This window comes from Medicago truncatula, chromosome 1 (genome assembly GCF_003473485.1).
Source record: "Medicago truncatula cultivar Jemalong A17 chromosome 1, MtrunA17r5.0-ANR, whole genome shotgun sequence".
Classification (NCBI taxonomy): domain Eukaryota; kingdom Viridiplantae; phylum Streptophyta; class Magnoliopsida; order Fabales; family Fabaceae; genus Medicago; species Medicago truncatula.
In genome coordinates, this window is record NC_053042.1 from 28271959 (window position 1) to 28293577 (window position 21619).

At 34.9% G+C, this 21619-nt stretch overlaps 4 protein-coding genes across 4 annotated transcripts; 2 read left to right on the top strand and 2 right to left on the bottom strand.

Annotated features, from left to right (window-relative positions):
• Window positions 1–3265: 3265 nt before the first annotated feature.
• LOC25483657 (dof zinc finger protein DOF3.1) lies at window positions 3266–3604 on the bottom strand. The gene has a single exon (XM_013612356.1). It carries the CDS (start codon window positions 3602–3604, stop codon window positions 3266–3268), a length of 339 nt encoding a protein of 112 aa, XP_013467810.1.
• A 3603-nt stretch (window positions 3605–7207) lies between these two features.
• Window positions 7208–8809, bottom strand: LOC112419496 (uncharacterized mitochondrial protein AtMg00810-like). Its single transcript, XM_024777346.2, has one exon. It carries the CDS (start codon window positions 8593–8595, stop codon window positions 7390–7392), a length of 1206 nt encoding a protein of 401 aa, XP_024633114.2. The 5' UTR covers window positions 8596–8809; the 3' UTR covers window positions 7208–7389.
• Window positions 8810–8860: 51 nt separating this feature from the next.
• On the top strand, window positions 8861–10933 carry LOC120578237 (uncharacterized). The gene is made up of 3 exons (XM_039830706.1): window positions 8861–9002; window positions 9281–10022; window positions 10359–10933. The coding sequence occupies exons 1-3, from the start codon at window positions 8979–8981 to the stop codon at window positions 10931–10933; spliced, it is 1341 nt and encodes a 446-aa protein (XP_039686640.1). The 5' UTR covers window positions 8861–8978.
• Window positions 10934–17665: 6732 nt separating this feature from the next.
• On the top strand, window positions 17666–20806 carry LOC25483660 (putative pentatricopeptide repeat-containing protein At5g06400, mitochondrial). The gene has a single exon (XM_013612359.2). It carries the CDS (start codon window positions 17666–17668, stop codon window positions 20804–20806), a length of 3141 nt encoding a protein of 1046 aa, XP_013467813.1.
• The last annotated feature ends 813 nt before the right edge of the window (window positions 20807–21619 follow it).

Here is a 21619-nt window from a genome sequence, read left to right on the forward strand (position 1 = left end):
GGGAAATGAAGATGAACATTAATGTGACAGAAATTAAGGTTGAAAATGGAAGAGATAGAGACAGAAAGTTATACGGTTTTTTCTGTTAGAAAGAATGTTACAAAATTTGGAGAAAACGCGTTGGTGCGTTACCAATAACATTTAAGAAATTGGACGACTAAGATGGATGGTAAGAGAGGATTGGACGGTTGAGATTTGATTTTATTGGTGATCTGGTAGTTTGTTGTTGATATCTATCTACGTGCAATGCAATCCCTATGTTCACTCCGACGTGCTTAACCGCCGGCTGCCGGCTGTTGCTGCTGATTTTTTAATTCTCTTGTGTTCCCTTTTATTTTTAGTATCTTTAGGATTTGATTAGTATTATTATTATTATGGCTAAAATATGCTTTTGGTCCCTGTAAATATAGTGAAGTTGGATTTTGATCCCTGGTAAAAAAAAAATTTGAAAAACGTACTTGCAAAAATTTTTGTTTTTAAAAATAGTCCTTAGACCCACTTTCTTGCTAATTTGTCTCATTTCTGCCTATGTGGCATATGCTGACTATGCAAACATGTACATGTGGCATCCAGGTGGCAATAATTTAATTTTAACTAATTAAAAAACATTTTAAAAAAATCAAAAAATATATTTTTGAAATTAAAAAAACATTTATTTTTAGGCTAAAGTGCACTTTTACCCCCTTAACTTTCAAAAACTTGCAATTTTGACCCCCTAAGTACAAAAACTACAATTTTGGCCCCCTAAGATTTAGCCCCATTGCAAATTTGATCCTTTTGGTCAATTTTGACATAGTCAACGCCTGTGTGGCATGCCACGTGTGTAAATAATAAATTACAAAAAAATTAAAATGTCATAAAATCATTTTATAAATTAAATAAATAAAAAAAGATATTAAATTATAAAAAAAAAATCAGAAAAAAATTAAAATTAAAAGGAAGGGAAATGAAAAAGGAAGCGAGGTGATGAACTCTCGTCGGATCTTATCTCCGGGAAGAGTCTCCCCCCTTGGAAGACGTCGTCGCCGTTCCCAATGACAACCCCTCCTGATACAACTTCGCCACCGTCAAGATCTCGTAGCTTCCGTGCACCTTCCTTGGACGACGGCCGCATTCTCGTCGATTATAACATCCAGAACGAATCCACTCTCCACCTTGCTCTTTGTAACACCCCGTTACCCAAAAACAATTAAATAACATTTATACATCAGAGTAATCCACAATGGACATGCTACACGTCATTTCAAAATTTCTTAAATAGAAAATAAAACTATTTAATCAAGCAACTTATTATTTATGAAAACATAGCAACATAATAGTTTTCAAATCCATAACCTCATAACATCCAACAACAGTCTATGGCATTAAAGGCCTCTAGCATAATTCAACAACATTGTTCAAAAGACAATAAAGGCTCCACATCACAATTCCAAAATTTGATACCATGGAAAAGAAACAACAATAAATATAAATAATAGTTCCCATCCCACGTATCAGAGCCCTAGACACGACATTGAGCCACCACCAACTACTCAGGGTCACCTGCAAGTTACCCATAGGAAGGGCAACATTTTCAAGCAGAAGGGGTGAGATTCACAACAATAAATATAGATATTAAAATCTTCAATTGAATCTAACACCCTAATCATCAAACACATCATCTTGTAAACATATATATATATATATATATATATATATATATATATATATATAAGTCATAAGCAACAAACAACATCAATACACCACCATCACAATGAATATATATAAATGCATATTCAACATCAACATCAACCATCAGATAATAACTGCAATCAACAACCAAGACTCATGCAAATGACATGACAACACTGCTAAGACACCATCTTAGACTTCTCAATGAAATGCAATATGCATGTGGTACCAAACAGGACCGAAGCCCTCACCGCTTTTGAATGGTTAAAGCATTCATCAGGACCGAAGCCCTCACCGCTGTTGAGCAACTAGTACTCCAGGACCGAAGCCCTCACCGTTGTTTTATGCATATGCAATGGACCTACTTGTGTATATCTACATACAACTGACCATGCAATGCAACTCAATATGACTCCACTTTAACAATATGTATGATTCAGCAATTGGCATACATTTCAACCATCATCAGTAATCATTAATCCAGTAGTTCAATCAACCAAAATAATGCATAATTATATATAACCATGCTCAAAAACAACAACATCAACCACTACTATTCAAGCTAGCAAAACAACATTCAGGAACTGTGCAGCTCGCCTCGCGAGCACAACTGCTCGCCATGGCGAGTTCACAAAACACTAGCTCGCCATGGCGAGTTCAAGGCGAACTCGAGGCGAGTGAACATCAGGTGCTCTCGGGAAAAATGACATTTTCTCACTCAAATCCCAATTCTAAGTTCCCTATTCACCTTTTTAATCCAAAACTTTCACCATTCATCATTAAAATCATCCAGGTACCTTAAACCATCCCCAAAACATCTTATAACAACTTTTCAAAAATCAAGTTTTGATATGGGCTACTCGCCATGGCGAGTTGGTCTGCTCGCGAGGCGAGCTATGAAGTTGCTCACTCGCCATGGCGAGCACAGCTACTCGCGAGGCGAGCGATGAACTTCTGTACGGGCAGAAAACTGGTTTTACCCAAAAATCTCATTTTTCTTCCAATCACTCCCCAAATCAGTTTACAGATACGAATTAACTTTCTGTATGCACTTAGAACCTATTTCTAACACCAAATTCACACTTACAACTTCAAATTCATCATTTCATCATAAAAACTCAATTTCCCCAATTCTCACCAAAACTCTGTTAAACACAAAATCAGAATTTAATAACTACATTCTTGAAGTAAACCTCACCCTTACCTTAGTTCAGAATGAAAATGCACAGCAAAAATGGATTCCCTTGGTTCTTCTCTCTTGTTCCTGGTTTTCTCTCCCTTGGCTTGGTTTCACGTAAAAACTGCTTCTGACATCTATTTCCCAACTTCCCTCTTACTTAACTCCCTAATATTTCATTTAACTCCCCATAATTTCTATTAACTTCTATTAACTCCCCAAAACACCAAAATAATTATTATTTCATACTTATTCTAATTATTATTAAATAACTATATAATAAAATAATTCACCACATAAATCATCCAAAATCACACATATATATATAAATATATGCATACACTCCGCATAAATCACCAAACATCATATATAAATATATATATACTCCACATAAATTAAAATAATTAATTATAACAACTAGGGCGTTACACTCTTCGTCTTCGTGGTGGAGCTAAGAAGCGTAAGAAGAAGACCTTCACCAAAATTTCTCACAATCGGGTCAACATGAATCTGGGTCGGGTCAGTTTCTGGAACTGAAGCTGAAACTTTTGCTGCTGAAGAAGTGGATGATGTTGATGGAGAAGATGAAGATGGTGTTGTTGAACGTTTAGAACTTGATGAACGTTTTGTAACTTTTCTTGTTCCAACACCAACTGGTATGTTCCTTAAAGCACCACCTTTTGCCCAATATCTTTTGCAATGTTCTTGTTCTGGAAAATTTTGTTTCATGGGTTGAAATGTTGTTCGGTCTTGCATTTTTATGTGGTAACAACTTGAATAAAAATAAAACTAAAAGGTAACAACTTTGATTAGAAAATGAATACAATTTTATGCCTTTTGAATTAATTTTTTTTTTTGAAGATTGTTATGAAGACATGAAAATTGAAGATTGAATGTGTATTATTTTGGATTTTATTTTAAATTTTTTCTGATTTTTTTATATTATTTAATATCTTTTTTTATTTATTTAATTTATAAAATGATTTTATTATTTTTAATTTTTTTAATTCATTATTTACACGCTGGCATGCCATGCAAGCGTTGACTAGGTCAAAATTGACCAAAAGTATCAAATTTGCAATGGGGCTAAATCTTAGGGGACTAAAATTGTAGTTTTTGTACTTAGGGGGCCAAAATTGCAAGTTTTTGAAAGTTAGAGGGGGGAAAGTGCACTTTAACCTTATTTTTAATATATTAAAAATAGAATCTCCTTCCATTTCACCCTCTTCTTATTCTTCACGGATCCTCTTATTCGTTCCTCTTCTTCTTCATTGTTTCATTCAATGCTTCATCAATTCATCTTAATCAAATCAAAATTCTGGAAAACTAAATTCATCTTCGTGCAACATCTTCATCTTCATCAATTCATCCAAATCCAAATTGAAATTCTGGAAAATGGTGTGGGTTTAAACCCATATCTTCATCTTCTATTTTGATATTCATTTCTGCTTCTGGGTGTGTTTTGTTCAATTTGTTTCTTGTTTCCTCTTCAATACACTATCTGGTTTTCTGATCGATCTGGACAGTGATGCTTGTTATTGAGTTTGATCATCAAATTCATCATCTTCATCCCCCAATTCATTTCTCAGATGTGTAATTACTACCCTTTACACCATTCATCTTTCTCACAACCACACTTAGATCCAATTCGATCAAATTGTTTATGGAAATTGGGTCTTTAACAAAGTTACTGCACCAAGATCTGGAACTTTTATGTATTTTCCCTCAATCATGAAGGTCACTCCGACCTTATTGTTGTGTTGTGTTGTGTTTTGTTCGCTTTTATTTAAGTTTGTGAAGATAATTTTATGAGCTTTGTTTCTGCTTGATTCATCTTGATCTTTTATACTTCAATTATGAATTTAGATTTGGGAGGAAGAAGAATGATACGAAGAAGGAGGACGATTATGAGCTTGGTTTCTGCTTGATTCATCTTGATCTTTTATGCTTCAATTATGAATTTAGATTTGGAAGGAAGAAGAATGATACGAAGAAGGAGGACGATTATGTTTGTTTCATTAAGATGAGAATGATAGGAAGTGATTAATTTCTAAAAAAAATTATGTTTGTTTGATTAAGATGATAAAGTTTATGAAAATGATGAAGAAAGAGTGGAGGGAAGAAGATGATACTAAGAGAAGATGAACATGGGGAGATAATTTTATTAAATTTCAAAAATATAGTTTCTGATTTTTTAAAATATTTTTTAATTAGGTAAAATTGAATAATTGCCAACTGGATGCCACATGTACAGGTTTGCATAGTCAGCATATTTCAAATAGGCAAAAATGAGACAAATCACCAAGAAAGTGGGTTCAGGGACTATTTTAAAAAACAAAAAATTTTGCAAGGACAATTTTCAAATAAAATTTTTACCAGGGACTAAAACTCAAACTCGCTATATTTGTAGGGACCAAAAACATATTTTAGCCCATTATTATTTTATGAAAGGATTTGGTTAGTATTGATATGTTTTTTTTTTTTAAGGAAACATTCTTATAGCATTTACTTGATAATAAGAGTTTCAATACAATGAGTATTTCAAAATAAACAGCAGGATCAGCTAGGAATGTGGTTTCTCTTGCAAGAGTATGAGCGACCTCATTGGCTTGTCGCCTAATAAACTCGACCCTAGAGTTAGAAAATAAAGAAGTAAACAAAGAACAACAAGAAGAAATAATGAAACCAAATTCAGACATAGAAAAGCATCAGAAGTCAGCTTAGGACCCGTTTCAAAATCCACGCTATCAAATTGCATGTCACTCAACCATTATAAAGCCAAATGCAAGTCAAGTGCTTCGCTCATGTCAACCGAAACAAGACAAGGATACGTAACAGTCTTGGCCAGAACAAAAAGTATCATATGAATCACAAACACAAATGTCAATACCTGTTCGGTTGAGGGAAAAGAAGAGAAAGTGGCGTCAGCATTTGTATCTCCCCGACATAGCTGCCACTTACGTACACCATGTAGTACCGAAGTGGAAGCCCCCCCCCCCATCAAGAGTCGGTGATGGCTGGTTCTGACTGGTTGATGCAAGAACTGCGGGGGTGTTAGCCAACTGCCAAACATGCATCTTGTTAGTCATGAAGCATAGCTTTTATTCTCTCCACAACATAAACTTTAGCATCAACTACCTCATTCCACACTTTATTGTTTCTTTGTTTTCAGATACTCCACAACACAACAAAATAAAGCCGCATCTTCCTTAGATAAATCATGTAATGCTTTGAAAATAATATTCTTGCTATTCATATCTTGTTGTAGCAAAATAGAAATAGAAGAAAACAAAGGAAACATACTCCAAACACTTAAACTACCTGGACATTGAAGAAATAAATTAAATGCATCTTCAATGCCCACCGTACACAGTGTACAATCCATACGACATGTGACTCCTTTATCTTTTAGATGTACATAAGTTGGTAAGCAATTTCTACAGATTGGCCACATAATTTTTTTTTTTACTTTTGGGGGAATCTTGAGCTTCCAAGTTAGATTCCAAGTGCTTTGTATCTTAAAATGGGATGTATCAAGTAATTCTTGCACACGAATAGAGTATTCACCATGATTTTTTTTTTCTTTTCAGATGAGTCAATCTTCCGTCACTAATGGGTAGAGCGGTGTGTTCATTATACGTTCAACTACCTAATGATAAAAAATTGTCAATTAATCTTAATTATTTGGTAAAAAAATAAAGGTTTAAATACAGTTTTAACTCTCCAACTTTTATATATGTGCAATTTTGGCCCTCCTAATTTATTTTATGCAATTTTAATCTCCTAAGTTTATCCTTTTTTTTTATTTTAAAATCCCCATATTCATATGTGGCGGGATTTATTTAAAGTCTATGATAGCGATATACTTCTTTTACATCTAACCATCTCTCTTTCATCTCTTCACTTTCCATCATCATATCTATCTTTCTAATCTATTCCTACAACCTTCCATCGATGCAAGCAATAATAGAATTTTTAAAATTTCCCATTTAAATTGAACCCACAACAACACTGCCTCGTCTTATATAAAAGTAAAACCCCTACTCTAAATATCGTGTGCTCGCTCTTTTTGTTGTTTGGTGGAGAAACAAGTCATCGTTGTGGACTTGTGGACTTTGGAAGAGAAAAACAATGGGACCAGCTAGGGGTGGAAATAGGTCAGGTCAGGTCAGATTTTGAAAGGTCAGTCTGGCTTACAAAAAAAATTAAAAGCTTGAGTCAGGCCTGTCATAGGCTGTTTTTCTTGGTCTAGCCTGACATATTTAAAGGAATGGTTTGAAAGCTTACTTTCAGGCCACTTTACAATAAGACTGTAGAAACTCAGGAAATACATAGAAACTCAGAAAAAGACATGGAGAAATATGTTTGTATATTTACTGAATGCTCTCAATTACAATAAGGTGCTCCTATATATATTGTACGATAGGAGACAAGAAATCAAGGAAAACAATTACACATAAAACTAATTGATCCTATTATAATTGAGATATTAATTACAATAATGAGAAGATCATATAATATCGTAACATCCCCCCTCAAACTCAAGTAGGTGGAATTGTGACCAACTTGAGTTTGGATACTAAAATGCGGAAGCGACTAGGAGAATGAGGTTTTGTAAACAAATCAGCTGGCTGGTCAAGAGTGCCAATGGAGACAAGCTGTAGTTCATGACGAAGAAGATGTTGACGAATGAAGTGACAATCAATCTCTATATGCTTAGTGCGCTCATGGAAAACATCATTGTGGGCAATTTGAATGGCACTGCGATTGTCACAATAAAGATCAACAGGTGAAGATTGAGATGTCTCTAAATCAGCAAGAAGCCAACGAAGCCACAATATCTCAGATGTAGTATCAGCAAGGGCACGATACTCAGCTTCTGTACTAGAGCGAGCTGTCAGAGTTTGTTTCTTGCTACGCCAAGAAATAAGAGAGTCTCCAAGAAAAATACAAAAACCAGTAGTAGAGCGACGGTCACTAGGATCACCTGCCCAATCTGCATCAGAGTAGGCTCTAAGAATCAAGGGAGATGTGACTGAATAGTGAAGACCATGAAACATAGTACCCTTGATATACCGAATGATTCGAAGAACAGCAGCATAATGGGTGCTCCGTGGGGCATTCATGAATTGACTAACTAAATGAACAGCATAAGAGATATCTGGTCGAGTAACAGTAAGGTAAATCAAGCTGCCTACGAGTTGACGATAAAGAGTTGCATCGTCAAGTAAGGTACCATCTTGAGGAGAAAATCGAACATTTGGTTCAAGAGGAGTGTGCTCAATTTTACAATCAGTGAGACCTGCTCGAGAGACAAGATCAGAAGCATACTTAGCCTGTGAGAGAAATAAACCATCAATGGAAGATAAAACTTCAAGCCCCAAAAAATAACTTAACGGTCCAAGATCCTTCATCTCAAAATGTTGAAACAAGAATTGCTTAAGCTCGACAATTCCAACAGAGTCATTACCAGTAATAATCATGTCATCAACATAAAGTAGCAACACAATAGTACCATTTTCTGTTTTTCGAGTAAAAAGAGCAGAATCATGAGGACTTGAAGAGAAACCCAACTGACTTAGAGTACTGTGAAATTTAGCAAACCAAGCCCGAGGTGCTTGCTTAAGACCATAAAGTGCCTTACGAAGACGACAAACTTTGCTTTCCTGACAAGTATAACCTGGAGGAGGACGCATATAAACCTCTTCTTCTAATTCACCATTCAGAAATGCATTTTTAACATCCATTTGTGTAAGTGACCATTGGCGAGAGGCTGCAATGGCTAAAAGAGTTCGAACTGAGGTAATGCGAGCCACAGGAGCAAAAGTTTCTTCATAATCAATACCATACTCTTGAGTGAAGCCTTTGGCCACTAGACGAGCTTTGTATCGCTCAATTGAACCATCTGAATGTGTCTTGATTTTGTATACCCACTTGATTCAAAATTGCCCCACTCTTCCTCCACGACCTAATCAGAACAAGAATCAACCTCGTCCTAATTCTTCTAGGCCGGTGCTTGCAACTGTTTCCTCTGCCAATGAATCTCTAGAAGCCTCTCAACGTGCTTTCTCTGCGACTGACCTTGAATCCATCCTTAGACAACTTCTTCCATCTGGTAACGGTAATACTCATGCAGCTCTTTCCACCACACCAGGTAATTCTAAATGGTATTTAGATTCTGCCTGTTGTAACCACATGACATCTTCATCCCATCTTTTTTCATCTTTATCTGAAAATATCACTACTCATTCTATCCACACAGCTGATGGGTCTCTTATGCCTGTAAGTCATAAGGGTTCTATATCCTTATCTAATCTAAGCTTACCTGATACATATCTCATCCCAAAACTAAACTTTAATCTTATCTCTGTTGGCCAATTATGTGATCTTGGTTATGAACTTACTTTCTCTTCCTCCGGTTGTCGTGTGCAGGACAAACAGACGGGACAACTCATAGGGACTGGATGTAAGATCGGAAGGTTATTTGAGCTCACTCAACTACATGTTCCTCGTGTCTCCAAAAATATTTGTGCTGCTTCCACAGATTCCTCCATCCAGCTTTGGCATCAACGTCTTGCTCATAGCTCTATTGGAAAATTGCGTCCTCTAGTGTGTCAAGGTCATTTAGGATCAGTAACTAATGAGTCTTTTGATTGTACTGCCTGTCAAACGGCTAAACAACCAGCTTTGTCATTTAATAAAAGTACTAATATTTCAGCTTCACCGTTTGATCTTGTCCACTCTGATATTTGGGGACCTGCTCCCACTCCTACAATGGGAGGTTCTCGGTATTTTGTTTTGTTTATTGATGATTATTCTCGTTTTACATGGATATACTTGATGAAAAATCGTCATGAGCTTCCTCAAATTTACATTAAGTTTGCAAAAATGATTCAAACACAATTTTCTAAAATTATTAAAGTTTTTCGCCGAGATAATGCCATGGAATATCGTGATTCTAAACTCTTAGATTTTCTTGGTGAGCAGGGTACCTTGTCTGAATTCTCTTGTCCATATACATCTCAACAAAATGGTCGTGCTGAGAGAAAACATCGTCACATTCTTGACTTTGTCCGTGCCATGCTTATCTCAGCCTCTTGTCCTGAACGTGCTTGGGGTGAAGCTTCTCTTACTGCTGTCCACATTATCAATCGTCTTCCTTCATCTATCTTTGGTAATATCTCTCCTTTTGAGCGTCTTTACCATACTACACCTGATTATAATTTACTTAAGGTGTTTGGTTGTGCTTGTTTTGTCCTCCTCCAACCCCACGAACATACTAAACTTGAGCCTCGTGCCCGTCTTTGTTGTTTTCTTGGTTATGGTATTGAACATAAAGGTTATCGATGTTGGGATCCCATTTCTCAACGCATTCGCACCTCCCGTCATGTTGTCTTTTGGGAACATAAAATGTTCTCTTCCTTGTCAAATTTTGTTTCAATTCCGTCCACTTCCACTCCTTTATTTACTAACCCTGATGTTGACTATTTTAATAGTGACACATATGCAGGTTCTTCTAGTGAGCTCTCTTCCCCTTCCGATGTTCCATCCACTTCAAATGATGATGTTCCAATTGTTGATCCTGCACCATCCACTACTGAGATTCCTGGAAGGGTAAGAAATACACCTTCTTACCTTCGTGATTACCATTGTTATTCTACTATGCTTCACCTTCATGAACCGCAGTCCTATAAGGAAGCCTCTACAGATCCTCATTGGCAGCAAGCTATGATAGAAGAATTACAAGCATTAGAGAAAACCCACACATGGGACCTTGTTGATCCTCCATCTAATAAGCCTCTGGTTGGATGCAAGTGGGTATACAAAATCAAGACACATTCAGATGGTTCAATTGAGCGATACAAAGCTCGTCTAGTGGCCAAAGGCTTCACTCAAGAGTATGGTATTGATTATGAAGAAACTTTTGCTCCTGTGGCTCGCATTACCTCAGTTCGAAACAGTTGCAAGCACCGGCCTAGAAGAATTAGGACGAGGTTGATTCTTGTTCTGATTAGGTCGTGGAGGACGAGTGGGGCAATTTTGAATCAAGTGCCCTGGACTCTTGCAATACCGACAACAGTTTGAAGCAATGTGACCTTTTTGCATACAATTACGACATTCAATAGTTGGGCAATCAGAGAAGGAATGTCCAGATTTCTGACAGTGGCGACAAGGCTTGGTTGCATTGTTTGTAACTGCGAAGGCTAGATCAGCTTTTGGGCGAACAAGCTGCAACCTAGTTTCTTCAGACTTGAGACAAGGAAGAGCATTCTCAAGTGTAGGCAAAGGATTCTGGTGTAACAAAGATGCTCGGACTGGTTCATATTCATCCGTAAGAGCCATCAAAAATTGAATAAGACGAACACGATCGCGATGAGTCTCATATGTTTTCATATCAGTTGCATCTTTTAATGAAGGCTCACATGATGTCAACTGATTTCATATAACTTCCATCTGTGCTAAGAACTCATAAACAGGTTGACCAGATTGTTGTTTCAAATTACTAAGATCCTTCAACAATTGATATTGATGAGATAAATCAGAAATAGTGTACCTTTGTTTCAAATGATCCCATACCTCTTTTGCGTTCTCAAAACGCCCAAATTGCAGATGAATACTAGGAATGGAGGTGTTGCGAAACCAGGTAATAATTTGATGGTTCTTGCTATCCCATTCCTCTAATTTATCAGCAAAGGCATCTGCAGTATCATCTTTACCTTTGGTGGGGCACTTTTTATCACCGGTTACATAACGCCAAAGCCTGCGACCTTTCAAGAATCCGCACATAGATTCAGCCCAGTGGTTATAATTAGAACCATTGAGAATAATTGAAATAGGAGGCGTGACTTCAAGTTTCTCCATTATAGAATCAAGGAAGAATAATACGGTAAGAACTGAATTGGGGAAAATTGACTGACAAAACAAGAAATTGAAAAGATCTCACCAAAAAACTTTCGATGTTGTTTTGATGAAAATTGGCCAAGTTGTAATTAGCCAATTTACTACAGGACAAGCTAACAATTGTTGTCGCAACCTAACAATTGTTATAAGGGGAAAAGAGACTCAAAAAAGTGGAACTTGTGAGGAAATTGAACATGAGTATATAAATAAACGAGACGGCGGCAGCGGTAATTATTATTATATTTTTTTTTTTATATATAAAGTAAAATATGATGAGATAATATGTGTGACGGTGAAAAACAAATAACTTAAACACCACAGGAAAAAAAAATGAATCGAAAGCCTAAGCTCTTGATACCATGTAGAAACTCAGGAAATACATAGAAACTCAGGAAAAGACATGGAGAAATATGTTTGTATATTTACTGAAAGCTCTCAATTACAATAAGATGCTCCTATATATATTGTACGATAGGAGACAAGAAATCAAGGAAAACAATTACACATAAAACTAATTGATCCTATTATAATTGAGATATTAATTACAATAATGAGAAGATCATATAATATCGTAACAAAGACCATCAAATAGTTCACTTGACCTACTAAATAAGTTAAATAGGCCTGCCTACATAAAAGTATATTTCTCTACAAGTAAATTGGAAGGGGAATGATTTTTTTTTTTTAGGGGATAATGGGATTGTTCTTATGTTTAATATATAATAATAATAATGTAAAAAATAATTTTAATATTATGATTATAAATAGGCCGACTTATTATGCTTAACATGCTTTTTTAAAAGCCTAAGCTTGACCTATTTGATCAAATATGCTTTTTAAAAAGTTTTGGTCTAACCTTTTTAATAAATAGGTCAGTCCAATCCAGTCCAGGCCTAAAGAGGTTAAGTCGTCCTTGTAAGATGGACTGGCCTATTTCCAACCCTAGGCACCACCCAAACCTATTCAATTCAATTTTGTGTTTTTTTTTTTTTTTTTTTTAAGTAGAAAGAGGTATCGACTAAAACCTTCTCAAACAAGAAATGATAAATTGAAAAACAAATGAATCATGTGCTTAAGGAAAAATAAATGAATAAAAACAAAAATAAAAAACGAGATAAACAAGTACCAAGAAAACAATTCCTCAAAAAATGAAATGGAGACAACAACAAATAGAGAATAACAAAGAAGATCGAGTTATTTCTTGTCAAAAAAGAAGATCGAGTTATAAATACGAGTTTAGAAAGAAGATTGAGATTAGTTAGGTGTGAAGGATGTATATATTACTAGGAAAATGATAAATAGTACGGGCTGAAGTGTGTATGAAATTTCATGGATGAGCAGATTTTAAAAATTTTCATTCCTTAAACAACTTTATATAAGCAAATTCCATCATGGTTTGATTTATGAGCACCTTTATATTAAGTCTTGTCGGTTTCATCCAAGCTAACACATGTTTCTGATTGAATTTCCAGAGCCAACTTTATAATACATGATAAAATTCATTTCTAGAATCTCCTCCAAATTTTGCCGATTTCACCGTTCGTAGGATTAATTATGAGGAGTATCTCCAATTTTTAGAATACTTTGCAACATGTTGAAGATGATTAATTTTTAGAATACGGTTGATGTGAGTTATTCTATCTGACGTGTCATACAATTTGATGTCGTAGAATGATCAACAACTATAAAATTATCAGAAAATCCCTTAAAAGACAATTTTCATATAAGAGAGCGGATGAAAGTGAGAACAAACTTAGCAAAACTTCTTCTGAGCATATAATTATACCAACCACAAACATGCCTTCATTGATACCAATAATAATATACAAAAACAAATTACAAGCAAGGTGAAATTTGTGGTTTTTTATTCATTCAACATAAATTTATTGTAGATGATCTGAAGCAAACGATATAATAGCAATAATAAACCTCATCTCACTGTTGAGTGTAGAAAGGGAAGAAGTATTAACAATCTTTTCATTAACTAAGCTATGTTCGCACTCTTCAAGTGCATCACTAGCATATGCAACATCCAAGCTTATAGTTTCCGAATACTCATCCAACGCAATTTGTAACTCATCAACCACTTTATCATAATTTAGGGCACATCCTTTGATGGTTTGAGAAGAAGGATACTTTTTCTTCATTTCTTTGACTTGATGTTGGGCTTTTGTTGCATTCTCTATTGCCACAATCCTTAAAAATAATCTTGAAAAAGTTAGATAATCTTTGGCAGAAGTAATTTGTGGGTAGGGTTCTAAAAGTTTCAGGCAAGGTTGTTCATAGTGGGGGTCTTGTTTATTAGTTTCTTTACATACACTTTTATACAAGTTAGGGCTTGATGTTGGTGAAATGGCGTGAGAAATAAAGATCATTGATATGGTGAGCAATAAGGATAGATATGTTGAAGGTGTCATTCTTTCTTTTGTTAATGATGATGATGGACGATAATGTTTCTTTATGGTTATTCATTTATAGACATTATAGTATCCATTCGTAATTAATATAGTATGAAAACAGTCAACTCACATCGAATTTCTTTTTTCCTCAATCAAGACTAATAATATACTGCTAATTAAAAGGAGTAATAAGCCCTTTCTCTAACACTCCCTCTTTTATTGGGTGAAATCAATGTAGGACCCACACTTTGAAAATAGAACCCACATAAAGTGGTGGGATATACATTGATTTCATCAGATAAAAAAGTGAGTACTAAAGAAATTATTCAAAAGAGGGTGCTGCTAGCATTCCTCATCAAACAATTACCATTTTATTTAATTCTTTCAATTTTCCCAAATGAGCGAGATGCTAATTTAATTTTTTGGAAAATGTTAACTTTTGTGTTGTGCCTTAAGACTTTGTTTGGGATTTAGAGGGAAGGGGAATGAAATGTTTTGGGGTGTGAGAAATACAGGGGAAAATTGAGAAATTTTTCATGTTTTTTGGAAGAGAATTTTTTTAGAGAGTGATAAATTAATGTTTTTGATTAATATATTTTTAATTTTAAAAGTATTATAACAACATAGATTAAATTTGAATAAATCATATAAATCCTCTGAAACTCTCCAAAACCCTCCTCTAATACAATTTTTTAACTCCCCCAAATGAGGAGGGTTTTATATTTTGAAGAAAAATAAGCCCACCAAAACTCCTCATCCCTTTATTAAAAAAAAAAAGGCTTAAATATGTAAAAGGTCCCTGTAAGTTCGCGTGTTTTTTGTTTTCGTCACTGTATCTTTTTTTGTTCTAAAACAAACCCTGTAAATTGTTAACTTTTTGGTTTTAGTCCCTAACGTTAACTTTTGTTAAAAAAAACGTTGATGTGTCTAATGGTGGCTGGCGTGGCATTGTTTGACGTGGCAAAACAGGCTTATGTGTCCTTCTAGGAAAGATTACAGGGACCAAAATCAAAAACGAAAAATTACATAGGGACGAAATTAAAAATCACTAAATTGCAAAGTTTAAAATTAAAAATCCTTGATGTTTCCATCTTCTTCCTCTCTCATCCATATTATTCTTTTTCTGCTTAGATTCTCTTCACTGTGAAATTGTAAAGATACCATTTGTAGCTTCTCCTGACTTTGTATCGTGATTTCTCCATTCACCAAACATATACTTCATCATTTTGAGGCCAAAATCTGTCTCATTTTTTGTCCTATGTCACATGAGTAAGTACATGTTTATGGGAGAAAAAGGTGATAAGTTAGCTTAGAATTTTCATTTTATTCTCCGTTAGCAGTTCAAAATTTCAAACAGTCTTTAAGAAATATGTTTCTCTCAATAAAAGGAACAAACACAAATTGCCAGCCACATCAAATAACCAAATGTTGTTGTGGGAACCCAGTTCCAACCTCTGTATAGTGAACTTTGTCGGATAATAAAAATTTAGTACCTAACAACATAAATCAACACAGGTTATTGGTTTTTGTGTACTGATTTGTTTATCAATAAGTAGTTTTATGAAGGATAAGGTAGTTATGTTCATATATAGTGTAGCATCATTTTATAAATCCAATGGAGGTCTTTATATACATTAGGTCAATTCTGGAACTAGTAAATCTTAATATGTTTTTTTCGTCCTTTTTTAAGTTAACTTCACTTAAAATTAACAAGAACTCAACAATTTAATTTTGCCATGTGATGGAATTTAAAAAAAAAAAAATGAATATTTGATGGTGTAATATAATATGTGTTTCTTAGAAGTTCATTGAGTTATGTAGTTGTACAAATTAGAGTCTAATCTTGACTTATGAAATTGCAGTTATTTGTATATAAAATAATTGAAGACCTTCAAACCATAGTTATTTACAAATTTAATTTTCCTTCTGGAGAAATCAATTAGCAAGAGATTGTAGACTTGAGCAAAATATATAGTATGATTTTATAGTATATGGAATTGCTTCATCTTGTAAGAGAGCCAAAGTTTACTGGTGTGTGGAAGTAGATTAATGATTCTAATCTCAGATGCATCATGCAACTGGTTTGTTTTAATCTTATGATGGTTTAAGTTATGTTTTCTTGCCATTAACCTTTGATGTTTTCTATTCTCTTATTCTTCCTCTGCATAGTGTTTGAAAACCTAGCTAGTTTTCAAGACACAAAATTTGATTTTGGTATTCAAGTTATTTTTTGGTGAGAGTAGCACTGTTGGAAGTGTCACTTTAGTTCCAATGTTGTACTATTGTTGTCCGCAAATGAAACAAAATGAGTTACGACAATGGAATGCAAGGAAATAATGTTACAAGTTCATGCAAGAAGAATATGGAAGAGAGAGGAAGAAGACACAAAGAGAGGAAGAAGATGGAAACAAGGCTTTTAATTTCAATTTTTGTAACTTAGTGATTTTGAATTTCGTCCCTCTGTAATTTTTCGTTTTTGATTTTGGTCCTTGTAATCTTGCCTGGAAGGACAAATAAGCTTGTTTTGCCACGTCAAACAACGCCACGTCAGTCACCGTTAGACACATCAACGTTTTTGTAACAGATGCTGACGGGTGGGACGAAAATCAAAACGTTTGTAACTTACAGGGTTTGTTTTAGAACAAAAAAAAGATACAGGGACGAAAACCAAAAACACGCGAATTTACAGGGACGATTTACATATTTTAGCCAAAAAAAAAAAACACTCCTCATCCCAATGTGCTCTATTTCTTCCACTTACTCCGTAATTTTTTTCCAAACTCTCTCCTCCCTTCCCCTCCGAACTCGCAAACAAAGGCTAATGACGGAAGATAAGAATCTAAATATAGAATTAAAAAATAAATATTGTATTAAAAAAATAAGTTTTTAAACTTTTAAGATTATGAATGCACAATTTTCAAAATTAAATTTTTACATTTAGTTTCTTATCGTGTGCCCTTATGGTACAAGTTAGCGAGACGTTTTCAATTATGTTTTAACTACTTTGTATTCGTTGATTATGAATGAAATGAATTAATTTGCCTTTGCTCAAAAAAGAATTTGTTAATGTCCTCCATCAAAAGACAAATCATTCAAGAGAATTTAAGTTTGATTTTTATGTCGAATAACTTTTGGTCAAACTATCCTTTAACAAAATAGGTATTGGTCAGACAATATTTTTTTTGGTTAGGTTGGTGAATTATATTTATCTTACGGTCAAACTCCGCATCAATAGTGATCTCCTAAGAACCGAAAGGTTAACAATAAAACAATATTATTTTGTAATATTTAAATTCTACTTGATTTTTTGTAAAAAAAATCTACTTGATTTTTTTCTCAAAAAAAAATTACAATTTGATTTTCGTTAAAACTATTTATTTGTTTATTCATTCTCTTTTGTTTTTTTCTTAAAGGAGTTATTTTTCTTAAGCCATTTTGAAAGGATTTTTTATTCGTTCTCTGTTTTCTTCGTACACTGTCCCTAACATTTGTGTATGTCAAATGCAGAAAACAAAACATGAGAGCATTATTAAAAATCAAACTCCGATCCTATGATTCATCTTTCCTTTCACATTCTCATCATGTTTTTCATCTTTCTACATTCTCAAATTCATCAAAACTTTCACATTCTCACAAAACAACAGATCAACTTTCCAATTCAGACGTTGAACCCTCACGTGCACTTTTCAACGAGATTACTGAGATTTTAGGTTCCGATACTGTAATCCATGATAATTCCCCATCTGGGTTTTTGTTTCCACTCGAAATTCGTGATACCCAGTTGGGTTTTAAGGAGAAACATGATTGCACTGAACCTGTTTGTGAAAATGCTGCAGAGAGTGTGGTACTTGATAAAGACGAAAACTTTACCGTTTTGGAAGATAACCAGTTGGTTAAATTGGGAGAAGAAGATATGTGTCGAATGGTGGGTGAGATTATGGAAATAATCCGAGGTGAAAATGGTTCGGTTTCTATGGAAGAGCGATTAGAAAAGATGGGTTATTGTGAATTGAATGTTGAGGTTTTCGATAGAGTTTTGAAAAGGTGTTTTAAAATGCCGCATTTGGGTTTGAGGGTTTTTAACTGGTTGAAGCTTAAAGGTGGTTTTCGTCATACGACACAGACTTATAATACCATGTTGTGTCTTGTCGGAGAAGGTAAGGAGTTTGGGTTGGTGAAGAAGTTGGTGGATGAAATGGATGAATGTAGAGTTCAAAAGGATGTTAATACATGGACCATTCTTGTGTCTCTTTATGGGAAGGCGAAGAAAATCAGTGAAGCTTTGTTGGCTTTTGAAAATATGCAAAAGTGTGGCTGCGAACCTGATGTGGTTTCATATAGAACGATCATTCGTTTGCTTTGTAGTTCAGGTAAGGGTGATATTGCTATGGAGTTCTATAAGGACATGGTCAAGAAGGATATTGTACTTGATGATGTAAGGTTGTATAAGATGCTTATGAACTGTATGGCAGAATCAGGAGATGTTGCAGCTGTTAATTTGCTTGGAAATGACATGACTCGGTTGTGTCTGATGCCGGAAAACAGTGTTTTTGGGTGTATGCTTAAGAGCTTTTGTATTTCTGGAAGGATTAAAGAAGCTTTGGAATTGATTCGTGACCTCAAATATAAAGATGCAGTTCTTGAACCTGAATATTTTGAGACCTTAGTGAGAGGGCTGTGTAAGGCAGGAAGGATTTCAGACGCTTTAGAGATTGTTGAAATTATGAAGAGAAGGGACATTGTTGTGTGGAACGTTCAAGGGATTATCATAAATGGCTATTTACGGAGAAACGATTTTTGCATGGCACTTGATGTGTTTCAAAGCATGAAAGAATCTGGTTATGTGCCTACAGTTTCCTCATATACAGAACTGATACAGCATCTCTTTAAGTTGAGTAGGTATGAAGAAGCTTGCATGATGTATGATGAGATGCTGGGAAAAGGAATTAAACCAGATATCGTGGCCATGACAGCCATGGTTGCAGGCCATGTTTCACAAAATCGTATATCCGAAGCATGGAAAATTTTCAAGAGTATGGAAAGCCAAGGTATCAAGGCTACAGGGAAATCATATTCGGTATTTATTAAGGAGCTTTGCAAGGCTTCAAGGACTGATGACATTGTCAAAGTATTGTATGAAATGCGGTCTTCAAAGATTGTATTCAAAGATGAAGTATTCCGTTGGGTTATAACTTACATGGAAACCAAGGGGGAGTTTGCTTTAAAAGAGAAAGTGCAGAAGATGCATGCAACAACTATACTCCATCCTGAAAATTTTGAGGAGTCTGAAAATCGAGTGTCATTCAAAAATGAGGTGGAAGAAGATAGAGTTGACCAACCAAAATCAGAAAAGGTAGACTGCTCATTACTATATCCAATTCTCAAGACTTACAGTGAACAAGATGTTCGCGATGTCTGTAGGATTCTTTCATCCTCTCTAGATTGGTCTTCAATCCAAGAAAAGTTAGAGATAAGTAACATCGAGTTCACCCCGGAATTTGTTATGGAGATAATGCAAAGCTGCAGTATGCATGGCTGCACAGTGCTAAATTTCTTTTCCTGGGTGGGAAAGAGACCTGGTTACAGACACACCACAGAATCATACAACATTGCAATCAAAATTGCAGGGCGCGGGAAAGATTTCAAGCACATGCGCAGCCTGTTATATGAAATGAGAAGAAACAATTATCTAATAACATCAGAAACATGGACGATCATGATAATGATTTACGGCCGAACAGGTTTGACAGAGATGGCCATGAATTGTTTCAAAGAGATGAAAGATGGTGGTTATAGCCCAAGTAGGAGTACATACAAGTATCTGATAATCGCCTTATGTGGGAGGAAAGGAAGGAAAATTGATGATGCTCTCAAAATATACGGTGAGATGGTTAATTCCGGACATGTCCCAGACAAAGAATTGATTGAAACCTACCTTGGTTGCTTATGTGAAATGGGTAGGATCTTAGACGCTAGGAAATGCATAGATTCACTTCAAAGATTTGGCTACACAGTTCCTCTTTGTTACTCCTTGTTTATAAGAGCTCTTTGTAGAGCTGGAAAAGTTGAAGAAGCATTGAAACTAGTTGAAGAAGTTGGTGCAGAGAAAATTAATGTTGAAAAGCTAACTTATGGAAGTATTGTACATGGTTTATTACAAAAGGGTAAACTAGAAGAAGCATTAACCAAGGTGAGTAGAATGAAACAAGAGGGAATAACACCTACAATACATGTTTACACATCTTTAATAGTTCATTTCTTTAAACAGAAACATGTAGAAAAAGCTATTCAGATATACGCGGAAATGCTAGAATCGGGTTATGAACCAAATGTTGTTACATATTCTGCACTTATACGTGGGTACATGAACGTGGGGAGGTATAATGATGCATGGAATGTGTTCTACCGTATGAAATTCAAAGGACCATTTCCTGATTTTAAAACATATTCTATGTTCCTTTCTTGTCTATGCAAAGCAGGGAGATCTGAAGAAGCAATGAGACTTATTTCTGAAATGTTGGAGAGTGGGATTGTTCCTAGTACTATTAACTTTAGAACAGTTTTTTATGGGTTGAATAGAGAAGGGAAACAAGGTTTAGCACGTGTTGTGTTGCAACAAAAATCAGAACTGATTAGAAAGCGCAAGCTCATAACTTGATTTATTTTCAAGGCATTTGGAAGTTGTTGGATTTATGTTATTTTAGTTTCTTATTATGGTTTTGAGTACCAACAATGGTGGCTGGGAGAGTCCAATTTTAGAGGGGCGTTAATTTTATTTTTAGTATTTGTATTGTAAATACTAAAATTAAAATTGAAGATAGAAGGAATTACATTCTATAATAAAAATTTAAAATTATGTAACAAATATCTTGAAATTCCTCTAAAACATCATAGTTCTTCTGTCCTTAATGATAAAATCAATTGTTATAATGAGTAATATTTGTTAAGGTCAACTTGATATGAAGTAGTGGGATAGCATCTTGCAATTATTATTGGAATTAGTAATGTTTTGTGTGGGAGATTTCAAATTGTGAGCCTTTCAAGTTTAAACTGTGATGATGTATTTGTTAAACTATGATAGTGTGGAGGGAGTAATGGTGGATGTTGCTCAATGATGGCAGTTGTTAAGAATTTCTCATGGTATAGGTGGCCGAAAGAGTGCTTAATGTTGATGGCAGTGGTGTTATATTTTAAAATAACTGCTAAGAGGTTAAAAAACACTGAACCCAAACAATGAACTGTAACTGTATAGTAGCTTATAAATATCAAATTGCATACAGCCTACCTAAGGCAACACAATTATTGGGCACTGCTATATATCGCAAGAAATGGAATCGGGAAAAATCACGAGAATGCGTGTCCTTATTTCAGAATTGCACTTATAATACCTGAGACAACTTTCAATAGTCATAAAATGGGATAGTTTCGGGATGATTTCGTGAAGCTTATTGTCGCTGAATCTAGCATTATC